The sequence below is a fragment of the Pyxicephalus adspersus genome, chromosome 3, assembly GCF_032062135.1.
Source record: "Pyxicephalus adspersus chromosome 3, UCB_Pads_2.0, whole genome shotgun sequence".
In the NCBI taxonomy this organism is placed as follows: domain Eukaryota; kingdom Metazoa; phylum Chordata; class Amphibia; order Anura; family Pyxicephalidae; genus Pyxicephalus; species Pyxicephalus adspersus.
In genome coordinates this window covers 108,817,949-108,838,397 of record NC_092860.1, presented here as the reverse complement: position 1 = coordinate 108,838,397, position 20,449 = coordinate 108,817,949, and the positions used below count along the sequence as shown (strand labels likewise).

The 20,449-nt window shown below is 38.4% G+C and overlaps 1 protein-coding gene across 1 annotated transcript in view; it reads right to left on the bottom strand.

The window, feature by feature from the left end:
• Nucleotides 1–17,366, bottom strand: part of GLRB (glycine receptor beta) — a 58,295-nt gene extending 40,929 nt beyond the window's left edge. Inside the window, exons 1-2 of the mRNA XM_072405968.1 lie at nt 16,860–17,366; nt 5,891–6,041 (exon numbers count right to left, since the gene is read on the bottom strand). Coding sequence (XP_072262069.1) covers nt 5,891–6,012 — 122 coding nt within the window. The 5' untranslated portion in view covers nt 6,013–6,041; nt 16,860–17,366. The remainder of the gene's footprint in view (nt 1–5,890; nt 6,042–16,859) is intronic.
• Nucleotides 17,367–20,449: the final 3,083 nt, after the last annotated feature.

Sequence of the window (20,449 nt, the reverse complement as noted above, 5' to 3'; positions counted from 1 at the left end):
CCCATGAGCCAAGGAGGAACATACCAAGTACAAAATGATTTTCTTCCTAACAAGAACTAAATATAATGCCTTCTTTTCTGCACGATTCATGATCGAGTGCTGAACATATAGCACCGTTCTGCTTCATGGAGAGGGGAGAGGGAGAACGACAGAGCGGCACCCCGCTGCACGCTGTCCCCCTTCACTTCCTCTACGATCGTTCGTCGCCCGTGGATCCGCAAGGACGGACCTTCGGACAATGGATGATGGCACTGTACACGCGCCAGATTCTTGTCCAATATCGGCCCTGAGCCGATTATCGGACGAGAAGCATTGGACGTGTGTATGTAGCTTAACCCTGCCAGGTTGCAGTTAATTATTTACACAAAAACTGCTTGCAGGTAAACTTTTAACTTCTTGAGAGAAGGAGAAGCCCTGGAAATCAATGTGCCCAATATCCAAATAATGACTTCCACCTCACAAGTTGTTCAGACACTCTTCCCTTCCATTGGTTATGATGGATATCTGTATTACACTACATAGGGATTCAAGAGTGGGAGAAGTTATGTGTACTCATTTCTTATCTAACAGAGATGTAGGGGCATTTAAAAAATATGTACAGGTATAATTCAGTGGCTCTTTGTAACTTCTGAATATGTTTTCCACATGACAGATTCACATGCTTTGAAGAAGACCTGAAAACCTGGTAAAGGTCAAATATGAGCTCATGTATATGGGCTTCTTTGTGTGCATCTGACATGCATTTATTCTGCATAAGAAGTTAATGTGAATGCAAACGAAACCCGAAACAGCTTGATGCAGCTCTGATTAAAACAAAGAGGCAAATTACAGCAATTCAAATGCGAGTCAAAGCATCTCAGAAGCATTACAAAACAATCTAAATCTCATTTTTGAACCTGAAACTAATCTAAGCCAAGTCTAAAAAATGCATGAACACCATATTAGTGTTACTTAAGTATGTTTACATAGACCTCCTCGCGGCCAATTATAGTTTGGCTTTAAGCATTAAAAATGATAACTGGCAGCTCTAAAATAAAAATGAAAAAGTAGTTGCAGCTGCCATAATAATTTTATTTTAAACGGTGGTACTAGTGGACACTGGCTAGGATTGGCTGACTAGGATACACTGTTTATTAATATAAATAATAATTAATAATAGTGTTTGTTAAAGCCCAATCCCATCTTTTGTATGACCCCCTTTTGGAAGGTGTGTACATGACAGCTTGGGCTCACAGTAAATGTGTTAGTTGAACCTGGGTGTCAATAAAGAATATTTTTCAGAGGGACACCATTGGATTTATTTTTACACATGACAAGCCATGTCAAAGGATGGACTGGGCTTTAAATTTCCCTCTGTCCATATGAAGAACTATATATGCTTCAAATTAGCATATACTGTACAGCAAACACTTTTATGCATATATCTTAACACTATATTATGCACCTATTGCTTTTGTCTTGCTTATTTAGATTAATATGTTTTTAGTTTAATTTGTTCAATTTAAAATGGTTGTGATTTGGTAGTTTACTACATCAATTTTTTGTAAAGCACATTTTAAAATTAAAAAAAAATCTGAAATAATAATGTTCCATATTTCCAGTTAGCAAATAATTCTGAAAAACCCCAAGTAAGCTTACCAGAACACACCTGGAGAAAAGTGTATGGAAGATTTTACCATCGGCCTATTAAAGTATTACCAAGCGGTAATTAAATGCTTCTCTGTCACCCTCTAGTAGTGATTTATTTGATGAGACTCGTGCCATGTCAAAATAGCTTAGTTTGATTCTGTCACATCAAAAATTAGTTTGCAGTAAATAAATACAGCTGATTTTCTTTTCGTCCATTGATCTTTGGATTAAATAATGTTCTTCGCAACATAAAGTGTAACTTCCCCTTAAGTTATATATAGTTGCTACAAAAGCCTTTTTGAAGCCCAACTTCAGCCAATTTCTGTTCTTATTTGAAAAGAATTTTGCTTGCTTGTTGTGTCCATGTTGAGGAGCTTTTCCCTTACTATTTGTAAAGGTGACCATTATCACTAGGAAAGAAAATGATGGGGAACCCAAAATGTAACAGTTGGATACAGGACAAAAGTGGTGCATATTTTAATAGGGCATCTGTCAGAGGCTTAATATTAGGGAGTTAATAACCTAACGGGGGCAGAGCAAAAGACATATGACAAAGATTCTAACTTTTCACACTTAAGCCAAAACTTTGTTTTAGTTTTGGAAAATGATATATTTTAACCACCTGGGCGTTACACTGATGTCTAGATTTCTGTTCCAAAAGCGTTACACTGTTTTTCATGAAATTTTTTTTTTTTAAATTGTAGACCTGTAACTTACAGAAATATGTCCGAACAGGGTTCTAGTAGATATCATGAATATAAAAAATGTTTGAAACACACAATCATGTAAAAAAAAAAAAATTACTTTTAATAAAATTAAATAAAAGACACAAAAATCAGCTTAAACAAGAATACATAAATAAATGAAAAATACTGAAAATGCGATAATTCGGTATACTGTATAGTAATATATTTTTCTAAAACACCTCCCTAGTGTCCGTCACATACCTATAGACAAAACCACATAAATATATTTTCTATTATTTTGTATTGGATTGGATACACGAGTTTGTATCCTACAAAATGAGAGTTTCAATGTTGATTTTACCAATTACATACTTTGTATTTATTTTGAATTATTTTGTATTGGATTGGATACAGAAGTTTGTATTCAATCCAATACAAAATGTGTTTGAATGAGTTTGAATTTGAATTTCCCGCACACGCGCCGACGTCATCGCCGAGGGGCACGTACACGCTACGGACGGAGAAGAAGCCTGCCGGCTTCTTCTCCGCAGGCCGGCTTCCTCTCCGAGAAGGCACACGACGCTGGAGGGGGAACACGAGGCTGGATGATCACAGCGGGACCAGGTAAGAAGCCTTGTACAGGCGGAGAAGAAGAAGCCGGCCGGCGAAGAAGCGTGTATGTGTCCCTGACGTGGCTTCTAACGTGGTCCCGCTGGTTCTCGGAGAAGGCACCCGACGCTGGAGAGGGAGATCGACGCTGGAGGACGACGCTGGAACACGAACACTACGCTGGATGATAACAGCGGGACCAGGTAAGTGATGATTTTAATACAGGAGGAAAAGTTCGGGCTTATCGATAATTGTAACTTTTTTTAGCCCGAACCAAGGTCGGGCTTAACGGTTGGGTGGTTAAGAAAAAGATTTGCATGTAGAATTGTGTTGCATTGTGATGACATTTATTCTGAATGGCACACCCATGCACATATACCGCATCCCAGTAGGCAATTCATTAGTAAGAAACTCTATTGATGCACCTAACTCCTAGTGGAAGCTACTGCTGAGCAGGTGATCAATCTATTCTGGAAAACCTCTACATCCTCTTTTCAATACAAAACTTAAGATACAAGTCAACATTAAAAAAAAAAACATTCAAAAAGATATCTTAAGTAAAATAGAATATTTCTGGAATCTACAGATCTCATTCCACCATTTTAACTCAGATGCCTTGACCATCTGATTGGGGATTCCGGACCTTCAGGAAATTTCCTTTTTTAAACATTATCATTGTTAAACCCCCCAATCACCTCTCTAATTCATAAATCCTTAGCTCATTAGCCCTTTAATGTTTTTGTTGTTCTAGTGTGTATGTATAGGGTGTATGGGATTTTTGTTAAAAATAAAAGCAAATACAAATTTTAAATGCATTTCATTTAGCTGCAATATTAATATTAAAGCCCTGCATGGCCTAAAAAATTATGAAATTAGTTTGGACTAACTAAACAATGTGTGTTTATATATATAGATATTTACATTCATCATGCACATCATAGACCCATAACTACTTTGGTAAAAAAGAGTTTTTAATAAGTTGGTACTGAAAACAAGATGTTTGATATATTGAAAAGATAAATTAGAGGGTTTGTTCAACGTTAACTATGTTATTCTTTAAATTATATCAAAGTTTTCAATTTATAAACATAAATATTACAGAAGTTTTTTTATTTTTCCCAATAAATATTTAACCATTGAAAGTTTTTATTGCTCATAAATCTGGATTTCTTCTCATTAATTATTTATCACCACCTAGATTGTCTCTTATCTTTCTGCATGAATAAACATCTTCTAGAACCTTAAAATGAACTGCAGCCAAAAGCTAGCCGTGTTTTAAGAAACAAAACCAATGTAATAAACATTTTAAAATTTATGCTTACATACAACACATTGGAAAAAACGATAATGGCATGTACATTCAGTGTACTCTACGAGACTATACCTTACTATCCTTTTTTTTTGTGGATTAACTGTTTTATTATATGTATTTCAATTAGATATAAAAGGGCATACAAGAGTAATACTGAATGAATAAAAAACAAGTGGCCGGGACATCCAAAATTAGACCATTGCAAGGATCAATTTAAACTAGAATAAAATTAAATGGATGGATAAAGTATCAAAAAAATCACAAAAGGCTTTATCAATAAAATAGGGAATCTGACATTCCCTCAAACATTTCCTCGTGGGAATCAATGGGAGCCGAAGGTGTTTGCCTAGCATTACAATAATTTAGCGTTCTTTTTTCATTGGGGTCTCTGGTAGTATAAGACTCATATTGTACTTCTTCAGGATGTGTGTAAAACATTGCTTTTCTGCAGGAGATTTCTGTAATAAAAACCTGTCATTCCGTCCCTACTTGGAAAGGGTGACTGGGTCTTTTATCAAGCCTGGAATGGGATGACCTGCTGGGCTCCTCCTACAGCTTTGCTCTCTGAATGGGCATGTGCATAACGGTGATGATATTATTACTACTTTTATAAAGTAGTAAAAGGTGGTCCACCACCTTACGGTTCTGGCAAATTCAAGGATGTTCTATTGCCTTGAAAATAATCCTGAGTTCTGATGTTCACCATTCTGTAAAAGGATATCTATACTAATACTCTTAGGATTAACTTCCTTTTGGTACACTATATGAGCAGTTGGAAATTCAAAATTTCACCTATATTCCCTGACGAAACAAGTTTGGAAACTAGAACATTCTGAAGGATTCCAGACATGTTTCCTAAATAGAATGATTGATGTAATTGTACTCTTGTACTTTGCTACAGATATTTTGAAAATGTACAGCAATTATGTTGAATAAATCTGTTCATGTTCTTTGTATACTTGTATGTAAATTTGGTAACAACCCAGAAAAAACACTTTTCCTATTAGGGCCTCAGTCTGGTTATTGGTCCCCTTGTCTTTTTTGTTACTACTTTTACAATATAATATTAAGGTTTGGCATTTGGTGCATAAAGAGAGAATTTTTACACAATGTGGCTATTGAGGAATATATTTATATATTTTCTGTGCCTGGTGTTCATTTTTAATTTGCTAAAGGTTAAACTGCTGCTCATAATAATAGTATTTACCTCCAGGTACCAGCACACCAGATACATCGGTTTGTAGATCACCTCAGTATCAAGTACCTACAGTAGCTCTAGTCTGGTCAAGAATGCTTCAATATATATATGGACCCATCACTAATTTGCAGCCTTAAAATAGTTATCAATGAAATAGGAGACAGGCCAGAGCCACAAGAAATGGTAAAATATCAGAGCACCCCTACATTCAAGGAATCTGGACTGTTCTGTACAGAAGGGAATTAACAGCCAAGCACTGCGATTTAGTGACAGCAGCTGTTTAAACTGTGCACTCAGACTACATGTTCAGAACTGAATATACTTTCGTTTGTAAACCACAAAAAAACCTTATTCAAATAAAAATAACCAAATGAGTAATGTTAACCCTTCCCCCGAAGAAACATATTTTGAGTAAGTATAATACAGAGAAATAGAAAAGAATGAACAGTGACGTACGATGGGCAGAGATATTGCTTCTTCTTCCCCTTTCCTTTTTTTGATGACTTCTCTTTAGAATGCACTTCATCCAGCCAAAGAGAAAACAGGAGGAATGCCAAGATCCCCAAAACGAACTTCATCTCGATGCATTAATTTCACCACAACTGACCTACAAAACAAAGTTAGTTGATTAGTGTCTAGCAGCATAAAATGTCACAATGGTGTACAGGTCACAAGTACTCTTGTAATTATGTGTGACATGAATGCTGATTTCAGTAGTGTAAATTGGACAGTAGAGTGTTTAGAAGAGTTATTTTTGAGTGAGTGGAAATACTTTATATAATTCTTGAGATCAGTTTGGAATTCCACTTTGGTGTTCCTGGGGCTTTTGATTTTCTTCTCACCAGCATTTCACCTTCTTAGCTGCATCATGCAGCATTAGACCACCTTTTTTTTAATATAGAGTTTTTATATACAAGCACTAAAAGAAGTTATGGTTGTCCTGGGCATGGGTTTAGCATAAAACATTTTTGGTTTTGCACCAATAAAAGAGCATGGCTGTACTTTGTTATTTAAAAAAATTTCTTTTACCAATCCTAAATTGTCAATCGAACTCCCAAACTTACAATACATTACTTTTGTAGACTTGTACATGCAATTTGCAAATGTAGAATAAAATGTATTATGTATTAATCTTTTATCATTACACAAAATATGTTTTTTTCTTTAATCATTACACAATTCTGCCTACCGAAGGCTTCTTGCTTACTGAATATCTATGAATAAGTGGGGTTTGCTCCAAGAAACATGTTGGATGAATAATATTGCACGTAAGAAGGTGTAATGTATAAACAAATATGTTCTGTATGCAGATAACGTTATAGTTTTAGTATAGGTATAGTTACATAATATAAAATAACAAATGTATGCAATTAGTATCCATGAAAACTGGAACTGATAAACAGTATGTTAGAAATCTGGCATCTCAATGTTTTCCCCTAGATCTAGATTCTTGACATGACTGTTACCTGATTTGGGTGAGAAATAAAAGTATTGTATATCCCTTATTGGCTTTATTTAGATGAAAAAAGTAGTAATAGTGCAGCCAAACACAGGTGGACCAGAAATTCCAACAAAGACCTGGAAAAAGATTCCAGATGTTGTACACTTCAGACTGCCTGTTTTATATGTCTTTGTGCCTCTCTAATGAAATATCACATAAAATTGTGCAACAAGTAATACAGAAGCCTTATTTCCACTAGTTTTTCTCACTGTGTTCTAGTACTAAAATAAGGTCTTATCAGACGGTAAAGGAAAGCAACTTGCTTTGTTTGCCAATTTTACAACATACAGCTTATGAGGAGCTAATGAATCAAATTTATTTGTCTGTAGAGACTATAAGTTATGCATCCCAAGCATTCCTGATTTTCTTTGCTCTGTATATGTCCAGCGCAACAGTGGGTGCTATAAATCCTTCTAAAAATGGTGAAAACTTCCAGCTCCGGCATTGGTAATAGTAATAAATATACCGATATCACACACAAATACAAAAGCAGGAAAAAGTAGCAACTACAAGCAAAGATCTTGAAATATTATGAACTATTTTAATATTGCCATTTCATTCCTTCTTCAAATGTTTGCCTAGCTGTTGTTTGGAAATGAGTATGTCAACTTAAAAAAATATATAAAAAGAACAGCAGGGAGATAAATACATTTTCCTTTTTGCTCTCCTTTACAAGGAAATGTTCTCCAATAACTGAATAGAAAACACAATGCATTCAGTCCATGCACACTCTGCTTAGAACTTGTCAATGATCTCAGGGCAGCTGGGACCATAGTCACCAAGAAAACAATTGGTAGCACACTGTGCTGTGAAGGCCTGAAATCTTGCAAATCCCGCAAGGTCCCCCTGCTCAAGACAGCACATGTACAGGCCCATCTGCAGTTTGCCAATGAACAAATGAATGATCCAGAGGAGAACTGGGTGAAAGTTTTGTGGTCAGATGAGACCAAAATTGAGCTCTTTGGCATCAACTCAACTCGCTGTGTTTGGAGGAGGAGGAATGCTGCCTATGACCCCAGGAACACCATCCCCACCGTCAAACATGGAGGTGGACACATTATGTTTTGAGGGTGTTTTTCTGCTAAGGGGACAGGACAACTTCACCACATCGAAGGGACAATGGACGGGGGCATGTACCGTCAAATCTTGGGTGAGCACCTCCTTCCCTCAGCCAGGGTATTGAAAATGGGTCGTGGATGGGTATTCCAGCATGACAATGACCCAAAACACACTACCAGGGCAGCAAAGGAGTGGCTCAAGAAGAAGCACATGAAGGTCCTGGAGTGGCCTAGGCAGTCTCCAGACTGGTTGATAGGGGATCAAATACTTATTTCACTCATTACAGTGCACATTAAGCTCTGACTTTTGAGCACTGGGTTTTTGAGGGTTCTGTTGTTGTTATTCTGTCTCTCACACCTAAAGTAAACCTACCATTACAATTATAGACTGGTCAGTTCTTTGTCAGAGGGCAAAAGTACAAAATCAGGAGGGGATCAAATACTTCTTTCCCTCACTGTATGTATATATATATATATATATATATTTCTCAATATTGCTGACATACTATGCAGTGCTTCGGAAAGTCCATAGTCATGTCACTCATTGTCAATCAAAGGGGCCCACAATCTTATATCCCTTCCGTAATCATATGTCATTACAAAAGTATAAGTAACAGGAGTACCCAGAGGAAACCCATGCAAACACGGGAAGAACATTCAAACTCCATACATATAGCCCCTGATTCATCATTGAAATCCGCGATCGCTGGAAGCGCGAACGTACGCGCGGCCAGCGATCGCGGATTACCGCGGTCCGGACTCCGTACGATTCCGGATCGCTAATACGAATGCGCGACCGATAATCCGATTCTGCTTGATGAATCAGGGGCATAGTGTCCTGGCCGAGATTCGAACCTGGGACCTAGTAAAAAAGTACATAAATAAATGAATAGGTGCAAAAAGCAAGTTGCAGCACTGAGTATTACTGCAGTGTATTTTATGTAGCTTTATTACTGTTAAACAGCTGTTGTGCTTTATAGGATACCTCAGTACAGGTATATCAACCGACTTGAAGCTATACTTAAAGCAAAACTCCAGCCTTACTTTACTTTAAAAATGGGTGTCGGAGAGCAGTAAAAGTCACAAATGATAAATACCCGCCCCTACTTAGTCTATGTAGAGAAGGCTAAGTCAGTATGTCCCTAAAACGATGGAAATGCTGTTTAATTCACACAGAAAGAATGTACATGCGCTTTCACTGGATGTTTAGCTAAGAACGTTTTTTCAAGTGACCCATTAACAGAATATTTACATTTTGGGAAAACATGGAGCTGAACTTTGTTCAAACAATAAAAATAGCCATTTGGTAGCTTTTTCTATAGGGAGGCTGAAACAAGCACGTTAAGTTTAGGGGGCTGTAACAAGGAAAAATACTAAACTTATTTCTTGTTACTGACAGCTTTCTCCATCCTTGACAACTGGTTCAGCAAAGCTGAAGAGGTTGGACTAGCAGTTGTATACTTAACATGAGGATGCTCAGAGCCTACCTACTTGGTAATAGCACAAAGGATGTCAGGGGTAAGAAGAATAGGGTAAGTAATTTATGGGAGTCTTACTACAGAAGACTGGGAGCAACCAAAAAGTTGGCTTTAAAGTATAGTTGTATTTTCAAGTATATCCAGTTACACTGGGTAACCTAAAGGCTGAACTTTAGTCAGCACCTTAAAAGTACCCTCAAACTTCCCTCCCCCTATGTAGTTTCACTTGGTATTTTTAAATTATTTTGACTCTGCACAGTTTAATTGTTCCTTTTGGCCTCCGTCCTGTCATGGGGTTGCAAAAGCCCCATTAGGTGGCCCAGTGCCCAATCAGAGGCAGGGGATGTGTCACTGCAGGAAAGGCATCTCTCTACTGCCCCCACAGTTCCACAGAGGTGCTCATCTTTCAACAACCCTTTATCTCTCCTATTTACTGAAATCAGAACAACCCCCTTCACTGTGTTGACGTTGAACTGCAATAGTCTATGGAACACTTTTTTACTACAATTTGTTCTCTTCTGTCACTGTTGACAGCTCAATATTCACAAATTGGAGCTTCTTTATATTGTGTCTGTGCTTATGCAATCATTGATTTGTGACGCCTCTGAGAGTAAGTTCAGCAGAAGTCTGTGAAAAAAACACTATGACAGCAAAATAATAAACTTCAACAGACAGGATAACACTCAAGTCACAGCACTTCCTCTCACACACTGTTTCACCACAGTGGCAATTCTGTAAGGCTGCGTTTCAATCGACTCAGGGAATGGAATGTCCAAGGACTGGCAATGAAAGCTTTATGAGTGAATGAGATGAAATGTTACACTTGGGTTGGGAAGAACACCATGCCCAATTCACAATCCCAATGTCAAATAAAGTGCTCCCAAACAGGGTTCCCCTAACTGGTCCTGCATCAAAACACAAATATTCAAATACAGTGAGGTGGAAGTGTGGAAAGGAAATGAGTCAACTGAATATGCTAATAACTCAAGGTACAAACAGGGTGGGACCTATGGTTGGATGTCCAGCCAGGTCCCAATGATCAATCTTTCGGGGGCCCATGGCAAATGGGTCACAGGTAAGGATTGATCTAGAGCAATAAACTGCTTATACTGAGAATGTCTGTACCAGTTAATCGAGCAGGTGAAAAAATGTTATAGTTGCTAAAATAAAATCTTCCAAGCTCTGACACCAAGTTAGGTAATGAAATTGAAGGTTGAGAAAGGAAGAACAGGAGGTCGGTCACCAAAGCAGCAACCCTATGGTGTGAATGGCCTGCAGTGATTCCAATATCATTAGAATTAATTTTTTTAAATATGCCAGTATATATACACAAGTCTGGGCCTGAGCTGGGTTTTAGAGAAAAGGACAATGAAGATACTTCAGTAAAATAGATAAAAACCTGAATATAAAAAAAACTTCCAGCCACAAAACTTGTCAGCTTGATTTGATAACCTTTTTTTCCTTAAACTCCACATTAAAGATTTGTTCCCAGTGTTGGCTACGCACCAATATATATTGTGATAACAGCTTGCTTCACCCCATGACAGCTTATAAGCAACCAACCACAGAGGACGCCCCACTGCTTAATTATCTATGATTTCTTTACATAGTAATAACCTTAATTCATTATAGCACATCTTACTTACAAGTATCATTTTACAGATGAACCTAGCATTCTTATAATGCCCATTACATTTTCGATTTAAGTAGACCCTTAAAGCTCAACTAAATTTGAACTTCTTTAAAACAAATTTCTATAGCAATGAAGATACATGATACATGAAGAACAACCATATTAAGAAATATAGTGGTGAAAGTTGAGAGCCAGAAAGTTTTTTGAAATTTAGAAAAGAGACAGTATGTAAGAATCATACTGTGTTGCTTTGCAATATGAAATGAAGGCACACACACAGAAATCATTGTTGTAGCTTTATTTACTCAATGCAGCTTATAATATCCAAGTGAAAGATATACACACAGTGCACTGTAAGGTCTATAAATAGGAACTGAAGTATGTTTGGAACTAAAAGGATTCTCCCCAGATCAGCCTGTCCCTCTAAACTAGACTGGGGGACAAGGAGGAAACTAACCAAAGAGGCTACCAAGAAGCCTTTTGGCAACTTTGGGGCAGTTACAGCAATTTATGGCCAAGAGTGGTCAGCGTGTGTGTGTGACAACAATATCACGTGTTCACAAATATTGCTTGTATGGGAGGGTTGCAATTTCCACATCTTTCTGGCCTTTCAAAATCTTCCTGTCTCCCTACATTATTGCCTATTGTTTTCCAGAAATGAGAAAGAACTACCAGTAGTAACCCAACAGTTGTATCCATTTATTTTCTTAAACTATTTTACAAAAACTAAGCCAAAGACAGGTCCAAAGACAAAATCAGGCAGAGGACTGAAACCCCACAGGTGCTAAAATGTTTTTTTGAATCAGTAAACCAGCTGAAAGTCTCATGCCCCGATGCGTTTTGCCTACATAGGCTTCTTCAGGGCAGTTTTCAAAATGAGACCTCCTGTACGAAAACCCACACGGCAATACTTTGGAGTGAGTATTTATAACACCTGATGGTATTGACAAAAACAAGCACCAAATACAGCAAGGGTACCTAACCCTTACGGCAAGATTCAACTTGGGGGATGGCTCTCTTCAAATCAGGGCTGGGAACCCTGCGCGTGTTTGAAACTCTACATTGATACCAATGTATTCCTTGGACATCCTTTGAACTGGATTTCTGTGGTCAACCTCGATAGTTAGTCACTCCAAAGTACTGATGTGAGTTCTCATTTTACAAACTCTCCTGAAGAAGCCTATACAGGTGAAATGCGTTGGGAAACAAGAATTTAAACCTATTTACTGATGGACTCACATACAAAAAAAATATTTTGCATCACAGGATTTATATTTGGCTGTGGTATGTCCTGTGAGCATTTATTTAACCATCACATCTGTCTCTGTCCAGTGTGCTACATGTATCACTATAGTCTTACCCCATCCCTCACAAAGCCCTTATCACAGGCTCGCCCATTTTAGAAATTTCCTCAGCCTCCACAGCCTTATTGATTGTAATGGGGTTTGAAGACTGATTAATCAGCCATATCCTTTTTCCTTTTCTGATTAATATCAGGGGAAGAGAAGGGCAATAGAGGGCAAAAATGAAAAAGAAACAACAGGAAGGTATGTGGGCGAGATATTGCGACACATCACTTCATATCACTTCACTAATATACATTTAAACTGGTTTATTCGATACAAATAGTGTGATGCATTTCTTTTGTACATTAGTTCATACAGAGCTTATAAGTAAACTATATCCAAATCCTAACTGAATGGCACTTACTATGTAGCATGAACAATTGTTATGGGCTTTATTCCCTAAATACTGCTTCCACAATTTGAAAATAAATTAAGGTGCTAACACATTTATGAGATTTTAGTAATTGGGTTATATTGGTTGTATTATTGAGAACCCCAGGTTAGGGGGCAGAGTAAGCATACAAGAAAATTGGGGAGCACACATCAAAAGTCCACTTGTGCTAAAATTGAAATGATTACATACATTTCCTACCTGGGACTGCTAACTACATGGACAAATGGTATTTTCCCAAGAGTTTTTTTAAGCTGGGTGAAGAGAAGTTGTAGGTCGGTGTTGGTCCCTGTACTGTGGCCCAACTTTTCAGTAACCACTCAAAATCAGACACTTTTACTGAAAAGTGCCAGGTGGTATGCCCAGCTAAAAGGAGCTGAAGTAAACACTCATAGTGATAATATTTTAATGTAAGTGGGGGTTTTTTCAGATGCTAAGATTGAAACTACTTGTTAATAATATTATTATTACACAGTATTTATATAGCACCATCCTATTACGCAGCGCTGTACAAAGTCAATAGTCATGTCACTAACTGTCCCTCAAAGTGGCTTACAATCTATTGTCCCTACCATATTCATATGTCATTTATACAGTCTGGGGTCAATTTTTTGGGGGGAAAGCCAATTAACCTCACTGCATGTTTTTGGGATGTGGGAAAAAACCGGAGTACCCAGAGGAAACCCATGCGGACATGGGGAGAACCTGCAAACTCCATGCAGATAGTTTCATGTCCGAGATTCGAACTTGGGACCAAGCACTGCAAAGGCAAGAGTGCTACCCACCGTGCTGCCAGTTACCTGTTGCAATGGGAGCTATACTAGTAGTGGATACTAATAGTATGACATACAGGTAATTACCGTTTTCAGTTTAATCTTTTAGATCATTTCTAAATCTGGTTGCTGAAAGCTGCAGCACGTTTCCTTGGCGGAATCCATAAAGAGAAAATAAGCTAGGAAGTACATCCATATTTATGATATATACCAGCCTTTCTTAACCTTTGTACTCCAGAGGAACCCTTTAAATAAGTTTTAGGTCTCAGGAATACAATAAAATTATTAATGGAAAGTTAGTTTGAAGAATGCCCTCATTACGGTGAAAATGAGGAAAGGATGCCCATTAAAGTGTTAGTCAAAATGTCACCCTTTTGGACAACTAAAAAATCTACTGGCTATGGTTCTCCCAAATGGCACTGAACCTAGAACCCCATAAGATGAGAGGTCAGCCAGGCAAAGCTCAAGGAACTCTTAACAAGCATTGAAGGCACCCATAGTACCCTGGTGAAAAAAGGCTGATGTACAGCCGTGTGAAATAAGTACAACTCTTTCAGGCTCAAGGTTTTACATATATTAAAAAAATCATCTGTTCCTTAGCAGTTTCTAAAATGACATATATTTAACCTTAGAAGTAAAACAACACACTACAGATTTCAATGCATGGTAATCGTTTACTGTATGACTTTACTAGTCTCCTTCATTGTTGTGAAGGAATTTTTGCCCATTCCTCTTTACAGCAGTACCTCTTTACTTTTCAGTTCATTGAGATATGTGGGCATTTCTACAGCTCTCCTGCCACAGCATTTCCAAAGGGTGAGGTCTGGATTTTGGGCTATTGTAGCACCTTGATTATTTTCTTTTTTGGCTATTCTGTTGTATATTTGCTGGTGTGCTTGGGATGATTGTCCTAGTTTATGATCTAATTTTAGCCACGTTTAGGCTATCACAACAATGGCCTCACATTTGACTCTAGAATATCTGGAGGAGTTTGTGGTTGACTCATTGACTGCTAGGTGCCCAAGCCCTGTGGCTGCAAAACAAGCCCAAATCATCACCCCTCCACCATTGTACTTGAAAGTAGGTAGAAAGGTGTTTGTGTGATACACTAATCATACAATCAAACATCTCCACCTCCATCTTGTCTGCCAAAAGGACATTGTTCCAAACGACTTGTAGTTTTGTCAGATGTGGAAAACCTAAAAAATGCTGCCATGTTCTTTTAAGAAAGAAGAGGCTTTTGTCATGATAACCTTTCCAAAGGCTAACTGAGGCTTGTAGAGTCTGAGATGTAGCTCTTGCAATCCCACATAGCTTTGCACAGTTTGACCTTGGGTTTTTTTTTTGCTGGGACATCTATGCCTGGGAAGAATGGCAACTGTGTTGAATTTTCTCCACTTGTAAATAATCTTTCTCACTGTAGAATGATGGACTTCAAATTGGAAGCAATATTAGCTTCTCTAAGATCAGTGCTGATGTCTTTTCTCCTTGGCATTGTGTTAACACACACCTGAATGTTCCAGACCAGCGAACTGGCTTTTATACAGATGGTCACACTTGCTGATGATCAATAAATCAAATGTATTTAGTGTGCAGTATCTGGCTGTTACTTACCCTCCTATTGCCATACTATAAGTAGTAAGAGTGTACTTCATTATTTACACATGGCTTCGGCAGACTTAGTTTTTGGTGAATAAATAATGACACAGTGTAATATGCCATTGGTTTGGTATTTATCTGAGGTTGTATTTACCTAATCTTAACCTTCTACGGACCATACTTGTTTTATTAAGTCCTAATATGCAAAACCTTAGAATTGAAAGCAGACGTATGTTCCTTTTCATATGACTGTATGGATGTATGTGAAGTGGTAAAAACTTTGTTAAAGGTATATAATTTATTATATAAATGCAGACACAAAAGCAAAAAATGTAAGTGTTCAGATTGTTTGGTAAATTAGCATTTTCTTCACATTTTACCTCCTGGAAAAGAGGTAGAAACTGTCAATCACTCTAATTATAATTGAAACTAATAATAGCGGTAAATTCTTTTTTTAACCAAGTGGTGCAGTTTTTGAGTAATGATCAGACTCTACATGCAGTGACTTATGGGTAGTAGGTTGCTCAACCGCTTGAATAGACTTCAATAGGACACTTTTGGAGTTTCTGTTCGGAAGTAAAAACTAATGATCTATTTCCTCTTCCTATACTCCTGCAGTTCCTGTGCATGACTACCAATGACAGAAATGCCGGTTTTCAAGAATTCACTAAAGCCCATGTAATGCATAGCCTATTGACCCGTATCCATTCCTGGAAGCCTAGCGCTTGAACTTGAAAGTGCGACTGTCCATGTAAAAAAGCCCTAAATGGTGTAAAGCTTTGTTTCCTGAAAAAGAAGGATAACTTAGATAGAAAACACAACAATCAGCATAATACACTGCTAATCACACATTATGTAATACAAAAATATAACTGGCAGTTCTCTACTAAAGACATATATGTTAATTTGTCGTTACTTTTCACCAACTACTAGTCAAACATTTAACCTACCCATGATGCAATTTCCACAGAAAATACAATGGCTCTCTCTCTGTATTGGAGCTCTGTCATTAGGCAGACCTTTCAATTTTCACTGAATTTCAGTAAATCACATTGATTTCCCATCATTCTCAATTATTTACGGCATCTCTGCTACTGTAAATTATGATCAGCCTCACTTACTGAAATCATGTGCATTAAATAATAAGAAAAAGTGTTACGGTCCATGTTGACGCATGGTCAGCATTGCTGCCAACATTTAACAACCATTTGCAAAGACAATTTACCAGCAAACTTGTGCTTGTAAGGTCATCACATACAACATCCTGTAATATTTATTTGCCCATACATACAAAATAATTGTCATATGCTGATACATTTAGATAGGATTACATCAACCAGAAGAGCATTTTTATTATTATGCTGTAGTGGTTCAGCATCAGGTGACAACCTTTAACCAATGAGTGTCCAAGTATCCTGAAACAGGACTACAACTCCCAGCACCACTTGCAGTACACTGTAAAACTTTATTGAGTTTTCTGGTCAATGACAATCTCCTCCAGGCTATCTCACCCCCTCCCCTGCTGCGTCTTGCAGCTATTGCTTGGCCAGTAACAGACACTGCAACCCAAATATGAGGAGAGGTGTTACTGTACCAATGTGTCACATACATACAATACATAGAAGTGCAATATAGCAGACACTTACCCTAAGGTTTACTCACAGCTCCCCTTCAGATATGAGCTACAGTCCTGTAAATATCCATCATTTCTTTAGATGTGCATGATGGAGGCTGCGTCCTCTGGGAATGGCCGAGCTGTTCCCTAGCCCATATATTGCATCTGTTTCACTGGATCTTCATTCAGTAAACAGCAACGTGATGCTTCTGTATCCTTCCCAGCTGCAGCGATGAACGAGAGATAAATAACCCGCCAAGATGTGCTGCTTTATTTATTAAAAGGCTGTGTCCTGGTCCCTGCAAAAGATGGAGGAGCAGTGTGTACCTGCAGCATGCGCAGTACAGGCCTCAGAGCAGTGCAATTAATCATTAGCTGCATAGCAAGTGCAACAACAGCAGCAGCAGCATCATCATCCCTGTGCAGTCTTCTCCAGCACTCCTACATCTAGCTGGAAGATGTCTGCCTGCTGTGTGTGCTGTGCACAGTGTTTACACTCCCCTTCTTCTTGTGTGAGCCCTGTGCAGACAGCTGTTAGTGCTCTGTAGGAGGGGGCTGAGCAGGGAATGCTGGAGATGTCCATAGACAGACCTGTGAAGGAGAAGAATGCCTAATAGAACCTAGCAGCACCCTTTTCCTTCATCAGAGGATTATCCATTGCAGGACATGTACACTGATGTGATCACTACATAACACTGCTTTCATATTGACAACAATCCTATTTATAACCAGTCATATTATTTCTGGAGAAGATGCCTACATCTTTAGAGTACACCAATTTGTCATTACTTTCATTATTTTGTTAAACTATTTCACATTCCTAAAAGTTTTCTCTATAAATTTTGAATATTTTTATTTATTGATGTGGTATTGAAGAGCTCATAGCCCTTACAGCCATTTTGGAATATTTGGGTATACCGGACACTTGAACTTTTAAACATGGACATACCCTTGAAATAACTTTCATGTCTACAGGGTGCCCCTTTTTCAAAGCGGGACATGCATTAAAAAAATGACTTTCCATTAAAAGTGGGAAGCTGTGGATCCCTTGGTCAGTCACACAATGTCCAGTCTTTCCAATCTTTTTCTTCCCAATGTGGACTTCATGTTAAGCAACACCATCTTACCCCGTCTTTCTGTTACCATCTCCCGATCTCACACTGCCTGTCTTCATGTAAATGTAAAGAAAAATGTGCCAATGTCCTCACTGCGAATACGCAAGAACAACACTTTTTTTACATTTCAGGAAAGCCCTTTCTGTGCATGCCTGTAGCCTCCTGGGATACATACGTCACATAGCCTTTACATTTTATAAAAATTAAAAAACAAATGCTTTCATTATATAAATGGGTTGGCCAATCTTTTATATAATGTAAAATATTTGGTAATAAGTCAGCTTTAATTACTATATCTACAGTTCACAATACAGTAGCATGGCGGTCAATAAGAAGAATGCCATTTATACTGGTGGCCAGTGGGAAGAATGTCATCCTTTTTGACAGTCAGATAGATCAGTGGTGTCACTTAAACCAACCTGAGAGGCACAAATTGCTCCAATGGCTCAAGGAACCCCTAGCAACATCCGGAGCAGTGGTCGCCCACCTTTCGGATCTCACGGACTACTAAAGCCACAGAATCCATGCATGTGCGGGGAGCCGTGTGTCACTCAAAGGGGGGGAAACTTCTTCCAGAGTGATGTCATGATGCCAGAACCTGCCCACTCTCTCATCGCAGGCTCAGACCTGCTTGCTAAACATCATGGGGGGACAGTAGCGCAACAAAAGTTGTGTCCAAAGCCCTGCTCCACTGTATCCTCAGGATGTTTAGCATGCATGTCTGAGCCTGCGATGGGTGGGCGGGTTGTGTCCATACAGGGGACAGAGCCACGGACCTCCAACATTTTCATGCGGACCACCAGTTGGTGACCGATGCCTTGGAGGAACCCTAGGGCTCGACCTAATTGAAAAACACTGGTATAGCGCAATTGCAAGCATGGGCCCTCCAAATGGACACTCTTGCTCATAACTGCAGAAGTGCCAATAGTACAAATGCCAGTAAAAGCAGCTCTAAGTTGAACAATCACACCTATGGCCCATTTACAGTGAAAGTTAACATTTATCCAGGTCATTGTAGTAATAGTTAGTAACATTCAACTGGACTTATGATGTTGAAGAAGTTTCTTCAGTTCTAATGAGTAAATGTCTGCACCCTTGTACATGATGTCACTGCTGTTCTGGGTTGAATGCTTAGGAACACAGAGCAAATTAAAGTTTGTAAGAAGACTTTCCAGTCCACTAAAAAAATCAGCTTCTTGGAGATTTAGCATGCTTTACATTCCACAGGGCTCTACCTGGAATAATGGTGGCATCGTATTCACCAAGCCAAGAAAGTCAGAACATGGGGTAAAGGTAGGTATACCTGTAACTTCACTTCAGGTACATTTTTCACCTACATACAGTAGGTGATTTGGGAGGGGAGCATCCACTGTTATCGGACCTCTCAGTTTAGTGGACAGTCTGCTTTACATCAGTCATCATGGAATGTGACAGGGCAGATGTTGACTGTCCATGAACAGGATGGAAGGTCATCCTTGGTGTTAGGAGTTCTGCATTGATGTTAATCCTATTATTTACATGTCTGTATGTGTGAATTGTCAGATCATTGGGATAGAAATGTTAAAATATTATGTGTCAAAGGCCCACAAACCTTTTTAGGAATGGTTGTTCCAGCATTATCTAGATGGTCTATTTTACACCAGTTGTCTTCTCAGCTCAAATTGTGCAGATTCTGTTCCTCGAAAGAATGTAGGAAAACTGTTGAGTTCTGTACAATTTGCCTTGTTATGTTTATTATTGCCATTTATTGATTAGGAGATTGCACAGATTTTTGCCCTTCTTTACACTACAGTTACCAAATTGCTTTACTTTTTGGTGTTTTGAATGTACAATTCCTATTCCAGTGTATTGCTGAGTTTTGAAGATTACTCTGTGTGTTCTGCTCATCTTGTCCATCCTATGATTTTGCTTGACCTTGTGAATGTTTAAATAAAACCCTAGTCTGGGTAGCCACAAGCTTTCAAAGCATTCCAGAGTTGTTTCTGTTCTTCAATTTTAGACTTTGTGTTTGTTGTTACCACCTTAGTCTGGTGGTGCAGAGCTCCAACAAATCCAACAACTTGTGTTCCAGTTTGTGGTAATAGTTAAAATGCAGATACTGGTCTATGTGAGTAGGTTTCCTATAGACCTCAATGTCCAAGTCCCTCCCTCCTTATCATGTAAAATACGCTCCAAAAAAAGCATAATTGTTACTTTTTGCAACATTAATTGTAAACTAGATGTTTTTGTCAATTGGGTTTCTAAAGTTCTAAAGCTTGTATTTCCTATCTTGACCCGCATATCATCTATATACCTACAACCAATGGCTTGGTGGTTTTTCCCCTGAAATAACACAATGCTATCTTCTCCACCTATTTCTTGCATATATTAGCACCATAACAGTGCTGTGTAGTGTTGTTACTATCCACAAATACCACACAGTAGTTGTGCCAATCACTTCAGCACCCTCTCAGACAGTAAGAGAGCTGCATGTCAGCAATGTTGGCAGAAAATTAACCTTTTAAAA